Below are 19,233 nucleotides of genomic sequence, written 5' to 3'. Positions count from 1 at the left end.
CCTTTGGGATCCAGTATATATTCCCATTTCTATACAGAAAGCTCAACTAAATAGTCAAACAAGAAGCCTCTCAATCTTTGAACTTATAAATATTAGCTCCATAATAATAGCTTTATTACTGTGAACATCTACAGGTGTAAAGACTATCGATATGTGGCAGTCATACAGTCAGCATATTTTAACAATGTTCCAGATAACTTGGCATCATTGGAGCTGAAACATGATTTATTTAGAATAACCATTCTGCACCTTACAGCAAATACCAAAAAGAATTGGATTAATTGGTAGAATGCAACATCGATTTCTTATAAATATATAATTACTTATGCGCTTCAATGTATACACTGAAGACATTTTGAAGGGGGTCCTTTTTTTGCACCCTATTCATGTTCTTGACAACTTGGTGCTATTGAAATATGATTTATTCTCTAAAATACAACTACTTCTGCACTTTATGGCACACACTCAAAATAATTGCAATTGTTAGAATGCAATATAGATGTTTAATGAATATGCCGTATTTGATTGAATATAAGACAAGGTTTTTTTCAGAACAAGTGCTCTGAAAAATACCCCTCATCTTATATCCGAGGTCATCTCATAATCAGACCTTAAATAAAGGTCTGACTATAACACTAAGATCCAGGTCCGCCGCAGCTCTGCAGGGGACCCGGATCCACCTCTCTGGCAGCCGGTGGGCGTCTGTGCGATGTGCGCAGACAACCTCCGCTGCTACCCTGAACTTTTCCTGGGGCTTCTAAGACGGAGGGCTGGCATCACATGACCTTCCGGTGCTCAGTCATAGAAGCCCTGGTGGAAGTGCCATGCATGGGGGGGCAGAGTGGCATATATGGGGTATAAGGCATAACTGGGGGGCAGGTTGGCAAATGAAAGGAAATAAAATCAAGAAATGCATTTTTCTCAAATATTATTAAATATGAAAAAAATAGAATAAAACCTTTTTCCTATAGGGTAGTCTTATATTCAGTTTTTTGTTTTTTTTACTGTCCACAGTCCTGAAATCTCTCCTGGGGAAAAATTTGTGAGAGATTTGAGTTGAGTACCTATAGTTATTTTTGCAACTTATTTGTGATGTTTTGTGTGGGGTGCGATTGTGTTTTGGTTTAGATCCGCAGGGATACTGGGCTCGATGTCGGGGTGGAATGGCACTTAAGGTTACTACTTTAAACATGCAAGGATGAAATTCACTTTTACAAATTTTTGAATCATAATGATATTGATGTAATTTTGATTCAAGAAACACATTAGATCCATCAGCCTGGTAATTTATGGAAGTTTAACAAATATCCAACAATCTACGCTGGTTACTTGGTTGACAAACAAAAAACAAAAGAGAAGTAGCAATAATAGTTTAACCCCTTAATGAAAATTGACAGACCGGGCACCCGAAAACAAAGGGTTAACGACAATTGACATGCAAGGACCGTCATTAAACGAGTGCAGAAATCTACGTTTTATATATATATATATAAAATATTTTTGTGAGCAAGTCCTAAAATTAGCACATTAGCTTAAAACAATTCTCGTATGGAAAGAGTTAAAATACTGGCATGTTAAATGCCCATGGGGTGTTTATTTAAAAAAAAAATGATTTGATGGGGTAAATTGAATTGGCCGGGTTCAACAATGTCCCAATTAACACGGGGGGAAGGATGGCCACACATCTAATTTCTAATTAGAAAAAGGCACACGTCCCAAATGTGGCCTTTTAGTTCCCCCGAAAAACGACAAACCCATGCATTTGGGGTATCACTGTACTCAGGAGATGTTGCTGAACACATATTGGGGTGTCGTATGACAGGGACATATACCAGGAGCTGTAAATGTATATCTAAAGTACGTGTGTGGGGAAAAATACACACAAAAAATACTACTGCAAACTTTGAAAAAATGCTGGTGGTAAAATGTGTGCATGCAAAGAGGTAAAATACCAGCATTTGAAATACCCTGGGGTGTCTAGTTTTAAAAAATATATGGTTTTATTGTGCATGCTGAAATGGCCGGGCTCAAAGATGTACCAATAGGGCATGGGCAGTGGATCACCAAATGCCAAAGTTCAACATTGAAAAATGTGCAGGCCCCAAATGTGGCCCTTCCCCCCCCACACACACACAGCCAGGCAAACCCATTCATGTGAGGTATCGCTGTACTCAGAATGTTGCTGAACACATTTTGGGGTTTTATGACAGTGACATATACCAGGAGCTGTTAATTCATACCTGAAGTAAAATGTGTGTGAGAAAAAAAATGACTACCACAAAGACTGGTGGCAGAATTAGTCCATGGAAAGGGTTAAAATGCTAGCATTTGAAATACCCTGGGGTGTCTAGTTTTAAAAAAAAAATGTCTTGATTGGGTAAATTGCATTGGCCGGCTTCAAAGATACCCGAAATGGCACATGGGGGGAAGAATTACCAAATTTGGAAAAATTGGTTTTGAAATAGCAAAACGCTACCTGTACTTATTGCCCCATAACGTGCAGAAAAAAGCAAAAAAACATAAAAACATTGGGTATTTCTAAACTCAGGACGAATAGTAGAATCCATTTAGCAGGTTTTTTCATTACCTTTTATAGATGAATAAAAGATTTTTTAACTAAAAGTTAGAAAAAGTATTTTTTTCACCATATTTTATACTTTTTTTAAATAGTAAATAAGATGATACAATCGAAACAATGTCATCTAAAGAAAGCCCTTCTTGTCCTGAAAAGAACAATATATAACTTGTGTGGTTTCAGTAAACGGGAAAGAAGAAAATTACAGCTAAACATGAGCAGCGCAGAAATGTTAAAACGGCCATTGTCACGAAGGGTACAAAAAATAAAATCGGCCTTTGTCACGAAGGGTACAAAAAGCAAAATCGGCCTTTGTCACGAAGGGGTTAATGTAAAGTTAGATTTGAACAAATGCATGATGTTAGTGATGAAAATGGAAGATATCAAATCTTGTTTGCCAAATTGACAATGTTATATGTACCTTTGCAGTCCCCTCTTGGGTTTTTGGATGTGTGGTGGACCCTAAAGTAGACCTTTATCTTATAGCTACATCCTCCAGCATGCAAAATGTTTTATGTCGGAAATCTCTATTTGCCGTTAGGGGATCCACCAACTAAGAGAGACGGCATGTCTTACTCTCTTATCAATCTTTTCTTATGAAACATTCATTTTTTTATTCTATTTTAGTATCCAAAAGAGGATCTATTATCATGAGACTAAATAAAATCTGTGTTGATCCCAACTTAATAGCGGATGTAGCAAAGATCAGAGAAGAAATAACACTTATAAGCAAATAACAAAAATTCTTGTAGAAGCAAAAGTTGTATCATAGCAACAATACGATACTAATAAACTGTAATATAATTCTAAAATTAAGACAATACAGAAAATTATAGTTGGTGATAAAAGTTTTTTGTCACCTAAAGGAATTGCATGATCCATTACAGATCTTTGTAAAATTTACGAGGTAATGTGACATAACACGATATTGGTAATTTTTTTAGATACATTGGAAGTTACAAAAATACCCAAATAAAAACTAGATATGTTAAATGTACCTATTAATTTGCTTGAATTAAATTATACCATTAAAAAAACTAAAAGCTGGAAAGGCACCAGGCCCGGACAGGTTTATAGCTACTTTCTGTAAAAAGTTTCATAACATTATTGCACTTTTATTACTGAAAGCCTTTTAGAATATATCGGGAAAACAAATGTCGCATGTTACGATCACGCCTATTCCAAACTCCGGTAAAGACCCTACGCAGACTTTAAATTACAGGCCCATTTTACTTAAAAATCTTTTTTTTTTTTGGCTGACAGATTCAAACTACTCATACCCGAATGTATACACAGTGATCAATCTAGATTTCTCCATGGTAGGAGTTCTATAGATAACACTCAAAAAATATTTGTAATCATACATAAAATGAATTTACTACAAACTAGTTGTCTCTTGCTGGCACTTATTATTATCATTTATATAGCGCCACCATTTTACGCAGCGCTTCTTACAATACGTTTTTTCAAGGGGGATGACGAGACTAGAATTGATGGATTAAGACAAACCGATACATTAGGTGGAGAGAGCCCGGCTCGCAAGCTTACAATCTTGAGGGATTGATGCCTAAAACAGGGTCAATTAGAAGTTCTTAGATATAGTATTAGAAACATTAGGTATTATTGGGCCTTTAAAGAACAATACAGTTAATGTTATTTGCTGACAAATCCAGTAAAATCAATCCCTGCTTTCTTAAAAATTATAGAAAACTGTTAAATATTCAAACTGTTAGATAGATACACAAATTCTGAGAGCCTTTGTAAGAACCCAAGATTTTAAAATATGCTAAAATATCTATCATTTTGGCTGGAATAAAAAATATCTTGACTATCTAGGGATTAAAATAATTAATGACTTGGAAAATTTTAATAATTGTGAATGTGAAAAATTACATTTCTTGGAAAATCTACTATTGAAACTTTTTAAGTTATTACTTGTATATATCTGCTCAGATGTTGCTCATTAACATAGACATACTTTCAGGTAATAGGAAAGGTTAATCGTTCAGATATTAATTGCGTTGAAGACCTTTTAGGACTGAGAATGTTTGGTGGGTATCTGTAAATAAACATATTCTAGAATCCTTAAAATTACAAGTATGTAAATACGAATAAAATATACAAATACAAGTCCGAGCATGGAGGCCTGTCGATGGCTGAGCAGTGGACTGGCTTACCGGGCGATTTCCCGGTAGGCTGCCTCCCCTGGGGGCAATCTTAAGACCGGCCATCTAATTATATGTGTGGCCGTGGTCACCAATGAAGCTACAGGAGCACAAAAGATTTTGCCCCTGCATTGGCGGCACATGTGTTACTCCTGCTATCCACATGCCAGTCATGCCATATCCAGTGCGGTGCAGACCACTGCCTTCATGTCTCCACGTGCTGGTCCAAAATTGTTCACAAATGGTTGATGCGACCTGGACTGGTCCTTTGTAAATAATTGTGGACTGGCGAGGCAGGAACACAGCAGGGTCATGTTACCTGACACTGCGGTAAAAGCGAGGCTGCTCGCACAGTGTGCGAATGCCAGAGATGTAAGCTGCTGGCCCATGCAGTGCAGGTAGAGCAGCTTTGAAGGGAAGGATAGAGAAAAAGGTGTGGGTGAGGTCAGGGTGTACGAGAAAGAGAATGTATGTTAGAAAATGTATGCAGTGTGTGTGTTAACATGAATGTGCAAGTGTATGTGAGCATGGCTGGCTGTTTGGGGGCACAGAAAAGCTGTTTGGGGGCAAAGATGGCACTGATAAGTTGTTTTGGGGCACTCACAGTTGTTTGGGAAAAAGATACTGTGGGACATGTTGCTTATGAAGTCAGGGGGCCCCAGTCCAATTTTCGCACCGGGGCTCTGATTTTTAGTTACACCCCTGTGTTAAATTGTATGAATTAATGAAAATGATTATTAAATATTGTATAAATATAAAGGGGCATGCTAATAGAAGGGTATTAAGATGGTGGGAAAATAAAGGATGTTAAGAAGCATGGCAATAGAGGGGGATGATTCTGGTATAATAGGGGGTGATAATTTTACGAGATAGAAATGATAGTGGAGAGAAATATGGTGATGGGGCTATGAATATGGTGGCTGGGGAATAATGGTTGTGTTTGGGTATGAATTAGGATGTTTGGATATGTTGATGGTCAGGGGCAGCTCTACACTAACACATACATACAGCCACTCTAACACCATATACATACATACTGTACATACACACATATCCACTAACACTTTGCACATACATGCATACACACAGTCTTCCAACACGCATATACACACACAGAGCCACTCTTACTCCATACATTTACATATACATACAAACACCACTCCATTTCATACTTAAGATGTTTTTTTGCATGATACAAACTATACTGGTGCTCTCTCAGTTGCTCCCAGACCGTTACATGATGTCATGGGCCACAGTGATATTAACATGTTCAAGACTAATGTGTTTTTTAAATATACTTTAAAATGCAGGATTTGTCCCTATTTTAAAGAAGAGATATTGGGGCCTGAACCTGACTTGTGCAGTGTGCCCAAAAATGTTGCCATGAAATATAGGGCTGGTACTCAATTATTTCCAGGGCTCCAGGAGCATGTGAACACCTTCAATCTCGGACCAGCAGCTGTCCTGCGCTTCTGCCGCTGCCTGACAGCAGAAAGTGGGAGAGGAGCAAGGTCAGAAATACTGTCATCCAGGGGTTAATGTGTCCAAATACATTTTTAAATTTACATGCAATATGTTTGTGTATGTAGTGTTCTTGTGATGTGTTGTATCTCTGTGATTGTGGAGAATTGTATAGCTTGTGATGGGGTGTGCTACTGTGCCTGTGTTTAAGTGGACTGTTCTGCTTGTAATAAGGCGTGTTGCTGTGCTTGTGAAGTGGTTTGCAGTTGTGTTTGTGTTTAAGTGTGTTGCTTGATTTTAGGTGTGTTGCTGTGCTCGTGTTTAGATGTGCTGATGCTTTTGATGAGGTGTGCTGCTGTGCTTGTGTTGAGGTGTGCTGCTGTGCTTGTGGTGAGATGTGCTGCTGTGCTTGTGATGTGGTAAATGTCTGTGCTTGCATTCAGGTGTGTTACTATGCTTGTGATGAGGTGTGGTGTGCTGGTGCGCTTGTAATGAGGTGCGTTGCTTTGCATGTGTTTAATACATCCGTGTTGGAAATAAAATTGCTCCATCTGGGAGGCTGCTTCCTCTGGCCATCATTGTGTATGAGGATCTGATGGTCATGCTGTTCCTTGTCCACCAGCATGAAACTACAGGTAGGAGTGGTTGTTGTGATGTAATACGTAGGGGAGGGCTTTGGAGGAATGGCATGTTGTTGCTAGGCAACTGTAGTATCTCAACAAACTTTTTAAACACCGTTTTTTAGTGACTGGGAGAATGAAGTAGTAAAATAAACTACTTTCCTTAGCTGAGGCAGCATTTATCTGATGATATTTTATGAGCCCCCGTAGGTGGAAGAGCACCACTGAATTCCACATGAGCAGGTAACAAATACTTTCTTTCATCTGACTTACTCTGCCAGCACCGATGTGTTTATCTCATCATCTCTCACCTCTCCTCACTGTGACGTCCCTTGCCCACCTCTGTTTCGGCTGCAGCCATATCCATGGTAACCGGTCGATTGTTGTCTCCTACCTTTTGTGAGGCTGAACAGTGAGTATATGGGGGATCAGGAGTTTCTGTCACTCTGTTACTGAGAGAGAAGACGGAATGTTCCCTTTGGGTGAACATTGACTTATTCTGAGATTTACACCCAGAAACACCAGCTTGGAAACCAAGCCAAGTGTCCAGAACAGCGCACTGTAATTATAACTATACTGCAGGACGATTGTTATTAGTTATCTGCTACGCATGTGGTCCTCCTCTCATCTTAATTTGTGTTTATTTTTATACCATTTGCTCCATTATATATATATATATATATATATATATATATATATATATATAATTTATTTTTTTGATTTTTAAATAATAGAAAAGCAAATTACATCACCTAGACAGGAAGCTTTTGTTTACAATACTGGATAACCCCATAATAAAACTAATTAAACAAACATTTATGACACATTTGCTTTTTACATTATTACACATTGTAACTTTCTTGTTTTATATCATGGTTTAGCGTAACCAATTGAAATGAAGGTTCATTCGGATGTGTGCGGCCAATCAGATAATGAATCTGGAGACGAAGATGAAGACCGCGAGGAACAGGCAACGTTTAATGGCTCTGATACTGAAAGTGTAGAATTAACTTTGACTGCACTGGGTGACCCTCTCGCGGAAACAGCTGAGGTTGTAGAAGAAGCTCCGAATTCTCACAGTGAAATCGGAGGCTTCGGAGGAATTGATTTGAATTTGTCATTAACAGCAGATGAAGCGCCCGTAAAGAAAAAGAAGAAAAAACGAAGGTTTGCGTCATTTCTGCAATACTACCTTTTCCTTTCATCTGGTGATTTACTCCTTCTGTTTATATTTGATTATTACATCCTTTATCTTTTTACAGATAGTTAACTTGATAGCAAAGTGAATTTTATGACATTTTAATGCTAGAGTGACTGATACATTTTCCTCTCTTGTTTTTTAGGCTAATTGGAATTAATTTAACCAACTGCAAATATGAAAGTGGTAAGCATAGTCTTTACTGATCAATTCCCCTTTTGCATGACAATAAGTTAACTTGTAGTGTGCTAAAGGGACACTCCAGCCATCATGTGTATTTTAATGCATATGAGACCCGTGTGGTCCTTTATGTTTTCTTGTGGTCCATTTTGCAAATGTATGGGGGATTATGCATTTGCCCCACCTTAATACCTTGCAGGATATATACTCGCCTCCAGTTTTGGAAGAATGAATTTTAAAGTACTCACCATTACAACAAGTTAAAAGAACTGTTGACAAATACAAATTGTGCAATGTGCGCATAAACATAACCTTTTAATGTCATATAAATTGTTGCCCTAATATTTAGAGAGAGAAAAATGTTCTATGTTCTATAGTCATATAATTGGTTCTTCATATATGACAGTAGCTGACCATGGAATATGTCTGTACCATCTAACTATCCTATCAATGTGAAAAAACACTTTTCACACACACACATATTTGTGAACACATATTGTATTTCAGTGCGTCGAGCTGTGCGAGTTTGTGGCCTTAAGGAGGTCGGGGATGGTGAAGAATGGACAGTTTACTGGACAGACACCTCTGTGTCTTTGGAACGGGTCATGGACATGAAAAGATTTCAGGTTAAAACCAGATTTCTATTCGGGGCTGTAGATAGATCTAGGGGTTTCAGGACATAATGGTTGACGTGTAGTAATACAAAGGTCAAATCTGAAGGTCCTATGTATTTTTTTTAATTGTTGAAGAATCCCAATTTAGTGTAAAGTGCTTCATATTATCCTTAAATTCAATAATATATTAGATAAAATAAGGAGACATTTTTAACTCTGCTTTTCTATACATTTCTATTTACAGAAAATCAACCACTTTCCAGGAATGAATGAGATATGCAGGAAGGACTTACTGGCCAGGAACATGAACCGCCTGTTAAAGCTGTTCCCCAAGGAATATAACATCTTTCCCCGGACGTGGTGTCTGCCTGCGGAGTGAGTCTCTAAGCAATTGATATGGTGTCCTTGGATTTTTTTTTTTTACTTAATCCAGATAGCAGTTTGTCTCTTCTTCTTTAGATATTAACTCATATATATGTTTTTCGATCAGTAGTAAACCATCCAGATCACCTTTGCACTGTGAAAAACATTTTCTAAATATTATATTCAAAATATAAAGCATGTTTGATTAAATTACATACACGGCCTGTATATTCAAAGAAAATACAAAATATATTTATTTAAATACACATATTATTGAAGTACATTTAACTGCATTAAATATTGGACATTTGGAGCCCCATTATCATTAGTGGACTATAAGTGGTTTCAATTATCCAACAAATCCTGTGATGGTTAACCAGTATCACAAAAAGAATGGATTGAGTCTGTGGTTGGTTGAGCATCGTGGAAGTTGTCATTATACATTTTGGGTATTCCTGACCTGAAACCATGTTAGCAAATAAATTAAATAAATACCTTTCTTTAGTACCAGTCATATCAACTTTTCCCCTTATGCTTCTGAAATGTATTTCTTTATCCTGCAGTTATGGAGATTTCCAGGCCTACTGTCGCACCAAAAAAAACAAGACCTATATCTGTAAACCAGACACGGGCTGCCAAGGCAGGGGTATTTTCTTGTCACGTAATATGAAGGACATTAAACATGGTGATCACATGATCTGTCAGCAGTATATTTCCAAGGTAACTGGGCTTTTTATTCAATGCTATCTTTAAACATTCAACAGGCCTCATAAGTGTTCAGAACATTTAACCCGCCAAACATGCACTGAATAGTTAGTCCTGAGGACTTAAAGGTAAGCATGCAATGGAATAAAGAATTGGGCAAAGCAAGCAGGGTGCTGGGTTGTATGGCGAGAGGCGATAGTAGCAGGAAGAGGTAGGTGGTTCTGCTTCTTTGGAGATCTCTGGTGAGACCTCATCTAGAGTATTGTGTACAGTTCTGGAGATCCCATCCCATGGTGGATGGTTTGCAGGCTACCATTATCAGGAAATACATGAGTTTATTTCAAAGGAGGAGAACTGAAACTAGAGAGTCAGAGAGAAGTAGTGTAATGGAGTTTTACATTATTGAGAGGGTGGTAGCCAAGTGGAATAATCACCCAACACAATTGGTAGAGGCTTATACAGTGAGGAATAGGCATAAAGCTGTCCTGAGGCCAAAGACAGACTAAATGAGTCAAATGGTTATCTGCCGTCAAATTCTGTTTCTGCTGGCAGTATATGTACAAATAAGAAATAATGTGGCAATGATTGTGACCAACTAGTGCAAATACTTACCTTTAAGTAAGTATTCTGAATAGTAACACTAAATGTTCTATAAATATATGTACCATAGATTGGGATTAGCACACTCTGATGGTCATTGTATGCAATGCATGAATTCTACTCATTTATATTTGCTTTAATCGCACAGCCGTTCCTCATCGATGGATTTAAATTTGATCTGCGGATATATGTCCTTGTCACATCTTGTGACCCCCTGCGCATTTTTATCTATAATGAGGGTCTTGTACGCTTTGCAACAATGAATTATACCGAACCCAGCCACGCGAACCTGGTGAGTATCTTTAATGGAGATTAATGTATCTTGATTGTAAAAGAAGTAACCAGAAATGATTAAATTATACAAATCTGTGCAAAGCTACTGATTTCTTACTTCACCTCAGTTTACGTAAACGGACACCGCAGTATAAAAGTATTTCAGCTCTATGTTTAGTTATGTGACAGTTTTGTCTAAAACATATGAGTGAGGACTGATGTTAATATAGGAATTTTAATATTAACCGTAAGCATGGCTGTCACAGTTTACTGCAATAATTTGTATTTACTTTATGTATTCTTCATGTAGGCTTCCTGGAGATATGTCTCCTTGATTAGCCACTGTGTTCTGGTGCCCTGTGCAGACAGAGTCACGGAGAGTGAGGGGCGCCAAGCGGTCGCTGAAAACTTCACGAGCGACCGTTCAGCGCCCCTGCCTGGGACTTAAATTGAAACATCGTTTTTTTTGTTTGTTTTAACTTTATTTAACATCCTCCATGTTAAATAAAGTTAAAACAACTTTATTTAATATGGAGGATGTTAAATAAAGTTAAAAAAACAAAACAAAACAAAAAAACGATACTTTAATTTAAGTCCCGGGCAGGCGCCCCTGTTGCCATGGCGCCCTGTGTGTGGGGTCAGGGCTAGCCTTGCGTAGGATTAGGGTTAGCAATATGGGGATGGAAGAGCTAGTTGTTGGAGGGATGGTGTTGGGAGTGAGAGACGAATGGGGTGGCTTAATTTGTTTACTTGAGAAAAAGGAAACTGACCTGGAGACTCCTGTGTATAACTGTACAGTTCATGGCATACTTATAATAACAATATTTTCTTTTTTCTAGGATGATGTTTGTATGCATCTGACTAATTATGCAATCAACAAACACAATGAAAACTTTATTAGAGATGATATGACTGGAAGTAAAAGGTCTGAGTGCAAGCAAATCTTATTTCTGGTTTTTGTATATATTTTTATTCTGGTACATTTTTGTTTTGTTTCTTCAACAGGAAAATTTCAACACTAAACAGCTGGCTGGAAAATCATGGCTACGATACTGTAAAGCTCTGGGGAGATATTGAGGATGTGGTCATCAAGACCCTGATTTCTGCCCATCCTATCCTGAAGCACAATTATCAGACTTGCTTCCCAAGCCATGTTGCTGGTAGCGCATGCTTCGAGGTCCTTGGATTTGACATCATTCTGGATAAAAAGTTGAAGCCATGGCTACTAGAAGTAACAATTTTCAATTTGTAACACTTGTTTTGATTCATTGTAATCTTAGTTTACTGATCTGCTCTGTACAAATAACCAGAACTGGCTGGGCTGAGCTGACTATACTTATAGAGTAACGATCCTCCCCATCTACTTTTTGACACTTTTATACATCCTTATTATGTTTTTTGCTTTTCTGTCTCTATAGTCATTTTCTATAGTTGTGATTAAATTATAGCTGATGCCTTATGACACTGTGAAGCCATAACATACCTTTAACTGTGCAGTAGATTGGATTTGAAGCTCCTTAAACACCTAACATTATAGTTAAGTTCTTTCTACGCTAGACTAAGTGTTTCAAGCTTAGTGTGTCAAGCTTATCAGTCATTTCTGTTCATGCGCAGGTGAATCACTCCCCAAGTTTTACCACTGACTCGCGTTTAGACCGAGAAGTCAAGGATGCGCTCCTGCAAGACACCCTTAATTTAATCAACCTCCGTGCGTGCGACAAAAGAAAAGTTCTTGAGGAAGACAAGCGCAAAGTCAAAGAACGTTTACTTCAGCGCATCCTACCAAAAGAAGCAAGGTTCAGCTTGAAGTCATTCTCTTTCATATTCATAAGAAGCAACAATTCATTATTGTTACCACGTTTGGAGATTCTAGGGAGTAATGGTTCAACTCCCTAGTAAATTGTGGTCTGATGTACTTAAACTCACAACAATAACAATGAGTGAATTTGTGTTATACATATAAAGGAGGTCACAGCACACCAAAGGTGTAGGGAAATGTAGATTAGGTTTGGAAGAATATTTCTGATCATTTTATTCTGTGTCGTATAAATGACCCGCGCATGTGAATACTACAAAATAATGAGAGGAAGCAGACATATTTTATGTGTACAAAATATAAATATATCTATAAAATATATATGTGTATAAATTATAAAGCTATCTATTTATATGTGTTTTGTAAACCTAGACGTGAGCAGTTGGAAAACACCCAGGCTGAATGGCTGGAGCAGGTCGAAAAATATGAAGACTGTCATCTTGGAGGCTACCGCCGTATCTACCCCAGTGACGGAACGGAGCAGTATGAAAAGTTCTTCAAACACAGTGGCTCTTTGTTTCAGGAAACTGCTGCGTCAAAGGCAAGAGAGGAGTGTGCTAGGTCAGTTTCTCAGTACATATACAGTGGGTACGCTTAAATTTTATTGGCCTGTTTCATTTGACAGCAGCTGTCTTTAATGTGATAAATATCAACGCTTCTTCATACTCGTAATCACCATAACTGGGAACTCTCTGGAACACTCTGGGTGAAGTGAGACCACCCACCTAAATCAGCGTGACCGCCTAACCAAATCCCACAAAGGGGGCACTCCGTGTAGCCGGAGCCAAAAAGTTCCCAGGTATGGTAATCCACCCTTTTATCCTACTGACCTTTGACCTAAAGCCCAGTGTCAATTTATGGCTGGGTCATCTAGGACAGCAAATCTGGGATGTGTCAGCCCCTCTGCTACAAGACCAAGGGCAGATCTCTTGCTGCTCAATGGACTGTTGCAAGGAAGATCTCTCCAGACATCCCATTTACACCATGGAGGACTGCGTCAAGCTTCATAGCATGCTAGGGCTGCATGTCGTAAGAGATTTTAAGGATGGTGCCACGGTAAATCTGAGTGTAGAAGCCAGATGGATCAGGCTTAGAGCAGTGCTTGCCAAAATACATTGCGGCTAAAACTCAAAGAAAATGCAGCATCCACAAGACACCATTTCATTAGTGAAAAAAAACGATATATAGTTAAGGAATCACTAACAAATGTTTCTGTTCACATTGTTGTAAAATGTCAAATATTCATAAGCACTGGGTATGATTTTGATCATATTTTATTTTACCTGCAGATCTTCTATTCTATAAAAATAGTAACCGGTCTTTATAAGTAGTCTGCCACATTTTTTTGTTGTTGTCCACCTAGAACAACATTAAGAAGTTTTGTGGAACCAGTTATGTTTGGTCAAAGTGATCATGAATGGTCCTCCAAAATAATCAGACTCTAGCAAGCTAAAACCATCATCCTCATGATTCCATGTATTTATCACAAGAACTTTGATTTTATTTTCATTGCAGGCAGCAGTTGGAGGAGCTTCGGCTGAAAAAAGAGCAAAAGGGTACTGGGAAGAAGAGAGAGAATAAGGACAGTATGCAAGGAGAATCAGCAGGTGAAAAGCCTGCCACGTTTAAAGTAACTAAGAGGCCTCCAACTCGTCCTCCGTCTATTAGCAATAGGAATATGGAAAAAAAGGTAAGAAGGTCAATGGGTGTTTAATGACTACAATGTCTGAATTGTTCAGGGGCTGTTATGCACATCCAGTTATTTTTTCACATTGAAAGCTCAGTATATAAATGGTATGTTTAGAAAGCCTTATGGTGTACTCTATTGACTACACAGGGAAGCTGCAGAACATTTCAGCTCACTGACTTCTTTATGCACTACAGTAAACACCATGTCGGCTGATTAGATACCTAAATAGTATACAATTGGCCAAACGACTGTTTTTTTCTTACCTCAAACGCTAATGTATTATAAGTGACTATAATTGAAGCTGGAGTTGAATTGAAGAGAGTTGAATTGAAGAGAGAGAGAGAGAGAGAGAGAGAGAGAGCTGTGCAGGGGACAATTGTGCAGCTCTAGGATTTATCGGCGTATAACACGCAGGTAGGGTTTCAACTTCATATTGTAGTTAAAAAAAAGTGCGTGTTATACGCCGATAAATACGGTATATATATATATAGTTAAATCACCCCAAAGGGGGTATAACAAGATGTGCAAGGTACCTAACACAGGACCATCAAAAATCCTGGGGCCCACTACAGACATATAGCCTGGGCCCCAGTGCCCTGCCATCAGCCTGCACTTTCCCCACCTACATTCCACCCTGACTTATGATACTTCCTTAAGAACACCTTATGAGAGCAAGAGGGTGTGTGTATGTACATGTACAATGTCAGAGTGAGTTTGCGTGTTAGTATGAATGTGTGTTAGTTATGGGGGCTTCAGAGAAATAATGCCACCAGGTGCTACTAACTTTAGACTATATACATACTGATTCTAACACTACAGTACAGTACACACACACACACACACTACTTCCCCTCTCCCTCTTACCTTGTAGAGACCTGTCTCTGCTTCTCTACTACTGCAGGGTCATGTAATGCTTTAGTGCACCCCTGCAAATAAGCAGGGGACCTGGCCTCCTGGCTGTATTAGGTGAGACCAGTTGTACTCCCTGATGTCCTCCCTGATCTAATGTACAATACAAGATAAATATGCATTTGTTAAAGCATGTGGTGAGAACATGGGCTATTTGGTGTGGGGATGTAGAATAGTACAATATATTAACATTGGATGTTGTAGGAAAACAAAATTGATTCCATGAAACCAACTGACATTGACGAACAAGAAGAACTGGAGAGATTGCGGGGTCTTCAGCAGAGAGAGAAGCTAATCAGTGGCATGGGCATCGTGGATCTTGTACATAAGCTTCTTAGTGCTGCAGGTCCCAGAGCTGGTGACCTCCAGGAATCTGACTACTCTCTGCTTCAAACTGAAACAAAGCAACCAGCTAGCCAAGTATGTGCCATTTTACTCATTTTGTCTGCAAAAAGATGTAGTTTTATGAGGTCAATGGTGAAAACTTGATAACACATGCCTTTAACCATTCATGCCAATGTGCGAATATTTTGGACGTTGTTCCTCATGGCTTCAGGCTCCTTTTCAGATCATAGAGACACAATTCTCTTGTGTGTAAATGATTGTCAATTCTTTATAGTTAATATTTGACAGTAAATATAATGTGATACCAGTGATAACTTGTTGTTTTCTGACAGCCACGCATAACTCGCCCATTGATAATGTGTCAAGAAATAGACGGTGTAACACCCGTTCTTCCTATGCCTAATTTGGGATCAAGAGACACAGCATCACACGCCACTGCGCAGGCCACAGGCAGCCATCAGTCACATAGGAATTTGCCATATTTCCCAAGATTCTTGCGGTCAGGAGAAGGAGAACCTCCATCAGCACAGTATTCTACCGGGAGATACGCACACCAAAAAGCCACGATGTTGAATGGGAGCCAAAATGTATGGGCAACTGCTGCTTTCTGTGAGCCAGTTTCAATTTCAAAACCTCCATCGGGTGGCTGTCAGAGGAGGCTCTCCAGTGCCAAAAACAAGGCTGAACAGAGTGAGAATATATATAAATGTATAGAGATCTATGGGTTGGAATAATATCCATTCACTTACATAATCAGGTTATTTCTTGAGTACACTGGAGACTATAAATATTCTTCCTTGAAGAACTTGCACACATGCTGTTTAGAATGCCATACTGATCTTTTAATCTCTTTCCACAATAATTAGACATGAGGCATTGTTTATCAAAGATGAATTTAGCTGAAGTTAAACCCACTCTTAGGCTCCACTCAAAGGAACAAGCTATAAACATCCTGGCAAATTATGGGTAATCTATCCTTAGGTCAGACCAGGCTCCTTACAAAGTTTTCTACCTAATTTCAAAATTATTTTAACCCCTTGTTTATATGAGGTGTAAACAGTACAACATGAAAATGTAGTAATTCCTTCTACATACATTCATGTATCGTAAACCAGAATTTGGCTTGGTTTTATATATTAATTAGTGCCTTGTATGGATTTTACAGTCTTTCTTTTCCTCAGAAGGAACAAGATGCAAGAAACCATCTGGCATTTCTTCTGGCTCTCTGAACACTATTCCCCATGGTGCAAGATGTCCTAACGTGCCTGGAAGTGGTTTCTCTCTTCCTACTGTTTGCGGAACTCAACTTGTAAATCGATCTTTAGTTATTGCGTCATCTTCTGCCCCAACTGCACAACGCACACATCATTTGAAGCAACAGACTGCGGGTGTCTTTAACTTGAAAACAAATTGGTAGTTCAATGATTCAATGGAACCTTGGCCATTCCAGAGTGGCCGCTTGAAACAAATTCTTCACGCATGGTACAAAAATTGTGTTTCTGTTTTAGGAGAGACCTGGGTAAGTGCCAGCCTCAACCAGGACACAATTTGCTTTGGAAAACATAATCTGGGAGTTCAATGTTCATATTGAAATAATGGGACTTGTATCTTGCACTCTTTAAATCTAAGAATAATGATATAATAGCTGCACAGGCCAGACACATCTCTAGGGTTGTCTTAAAGGAAAATATCTGGCTAAAGTATTATAATTGTATTGATATGTTGTGCTACACAGTTTGTTTCACAGCCAAATAGTTTAGATTTTTTTCTACACAATGCCACTAGCAGTTTTTGTTGCAAACATCAAAATTCTAAGCAAGTGTTATTATGGAAATATAATTGACTGCAAATACCATTGTGATGAAGCAGGGAGGCCACCGTAGATAGATAAGTGAAGTGTTAGCCAGTTCTCTTATAGTGTAAACCCTTTACTTCTATTCATAATCCCATGTCCTTAAAGAAAATGCCTTAAATAATAAGTAGCAATAAAGGTCCCTATTGCCACCCCCACACCTTACTTTCCACCATGAGCCGTGGAAGGGGAAGGTAAGCCCAGCCTAGCAGCTGAGCAATTAGAAAAGTTGCCTTATTTATATGTATTTTATTGTTTTTATGGACAAATCTACACAAATGTCACATTTAACTGCTATATAAAGCAGTGCAATTTGGTCAACTGCGTTGTGCTCTTCAGTGTACTGCATATACATTATACTGTTAATAAAGCTGATTAAAGATGGTATGTGTTTGAGAACATTACTCTTTCATCTATATGTAGAATCAGCCTCAACCAATATATAGTAATTTCACGTAATATCCCATTTCCTGGAACCTAATCAGATGAAAGCATGAGCATTAACTTACTTGGTAAAATTATACTTTTATTGGCTAACTGACATATAATAGATTGCAAGCTTTCAAGACTATCTAGAGACATCTAGCTACTTGGCACAGGGTTGTATTTCCCCGATATTAGAAACCACAGAGCACAGAGATAGTTACATAGTTCATAGTTACATAGTTCATAAGGTTGAAAAAAGACCTAAGTCCATCAAGTTCAATCTTTCTACCTAACCTTTCTATTCTTGATCCAAAAGAAGGCAAAAAAACCCTAATTAAGCTACTTCGAATTCTGCCATCAGGGGAAAAAATTCCTTCTTGACTCCAAGAGGCAATCGGATTTCTCCTTGGATCAAGAAGCTCTAAAATATTAATATTATTCTATTTATATCCCTGTATATCGTGTCTTTCTAAGAAAATATCGAGGTCCCTTTTGAAGGTATCTAATGTATTGGATAACACTACCTCCCTTGGAAGTGAATTCCATACCTTAATTGTCCTCACTGTGAAGAATCCCTTCCTTTGTCGTCTATGAAACCTGCGCTCTTCCAGTCTCAGAGGGTGACCTCTTGTTCTTTGTATATTTCTGTTATGAACAGGTCACTGAAGAGCTCTTTATATTGGCCCTGCATATATTTGTATAATGTTATCATATCCCCTCTGAGGCGCTGTTTTTCCAGTGTATATAATTTTAACTTTTTTAGTCTCTCTTCATAACTACTATCTCCCAATCCCCTTATTAATTTCGTAGCCCTCCTTTGCACTTTTTCTAATTCCATAATGTCCTTTTTAAGGACCGGTGCCCAGAATTGTACCGCATATTCAAGGTGAGGTCTTACCAATGACCTGTAAAGAGGCAAGATAATATCCTCCTCCATTGAATCAATACCTCTTTTTATGCATGCCAAAACCTTATTGGCCCTCGCAGCTGCTTGCTGGCATTGCGCACTGTTGTCAAGTCTGTTGTCAACCGTTATTCCTAAATCCTTCTCATTGGTAGTTTCCCCCAAGGATATTCCATTTAAAGAATAGGTTGCATCTTTATTATTTTTACCATAATGCATAACTTTGCATTTCTCTATATTGAACCTCATCTGCCACTTGCACGCCCAGATAGAGTAGCAGCAGCGTTAAAGCATGTGGCCCAGGCTGGCACTGGCAGATAGGCACATCCAGCCCCTTCATGCGGGACAACATTTCCCGGAGCTGGTGGTAGTGGTGCCGGTACATGTAGTAGAACAAGTGATAAAGTTGGCACTATAGAAATAAAAGATAATAATAATAATAATAATAATGTAGTTATCCTGCTGGAAGATGTCGCTTGACTTCTCCTCTGGCTCAAAATCTAATCCATGTCACTGACATTATCAATGACAGTATCC

At 38.5% G+C, this 19,233-nt stretch overlaps 1 protein-coding gene across 1 annotated transcript; it reads left to right on the top strand.

Moving 5' to 3' along the window:
• The first annotated feature begins 6,872 nt into the window (after window positions 1-6,872).
• Window positions 6,873-17,755, top strand: LOC128492417 (tubulin polyglutamylase TTLL13-like). Its single transcript, XM_053464964.1, has 15 exons — window positions 6,873-7,064; window positions 7,703-7,988; window positions 8,165-8,205; window positions 8,707-8,825; window positions 9,058-9,188; window positions 9,740-9,896; window positions 10,630-10,773; window positions 11,594-11,679; window positions 11,760-11,985; window positions 12,369-12,550; window positions 12,943-13,131; window positions 14,086-14,260; window positions 15,374-15,589; window positions 15,847-16,204; window positions 16,696-17,755. The coding sequence occupies exons 2-15, from the start codon at window positions 7,717-7,719 to the stop codon at window positions 16,929-16,931; spliced, it is 2,532 nt and encodes an 843-aa protein (XP_053320939.1). The 5' UTR covers window positions 6,873-7,064; window positions 7,703-7,716; the 3' UTR covers window positions 16,932-17,755.
• Window positions 17,756-19,233: the final 1,478 nt, after the last annotated feature.

The sequence above is a fragment of the Spea bombifrons genome, chromosome 4 (assembly GCF_027358695.1).
Source record: "Spea bombifrons isolate aSpeBom1 chromosome 4, aSpeBom1.2.pri, whole genome shotgun sequence".
NCBI lineage: Eukaryota > Metazoa > Chordata > Amphibia > Anura > Pelobatidae > Spea > Spea bombifrons.
Note: the sequence above shows the minus strand (reverse complement) of the source record. Positions and strands in the feature narration are given on the sequence as shown.

What these genes read in the sequence shown, in the direction of transcription:
- LOC128492417 (XM_053464964.1), top strand. Translation starts at nt 7,717, where the DNA reads ATGAAGGTTCATTCGGATGTGTGCGGCCAATCAGATAATGAATCTGGA. An exon ending in GTCAGCAGTATATTTCCAAG is followed by an intron (nt 9,897 to 10,629) that starts GTAACTGGGCTT and finishes TTAATCGCACAG; the next exon opens with CCGTTCCTCATCGATGGATT. An exon ending in GCAAGAGAGGAGTGTGCTAG is followed by an intron (nt 13,132 to 14,085) that starts GTCAGTTTCTCA and finishes TTTTCATTGCAG; the next exon opens with GCAGCAGTTGGAGGAGCTTC.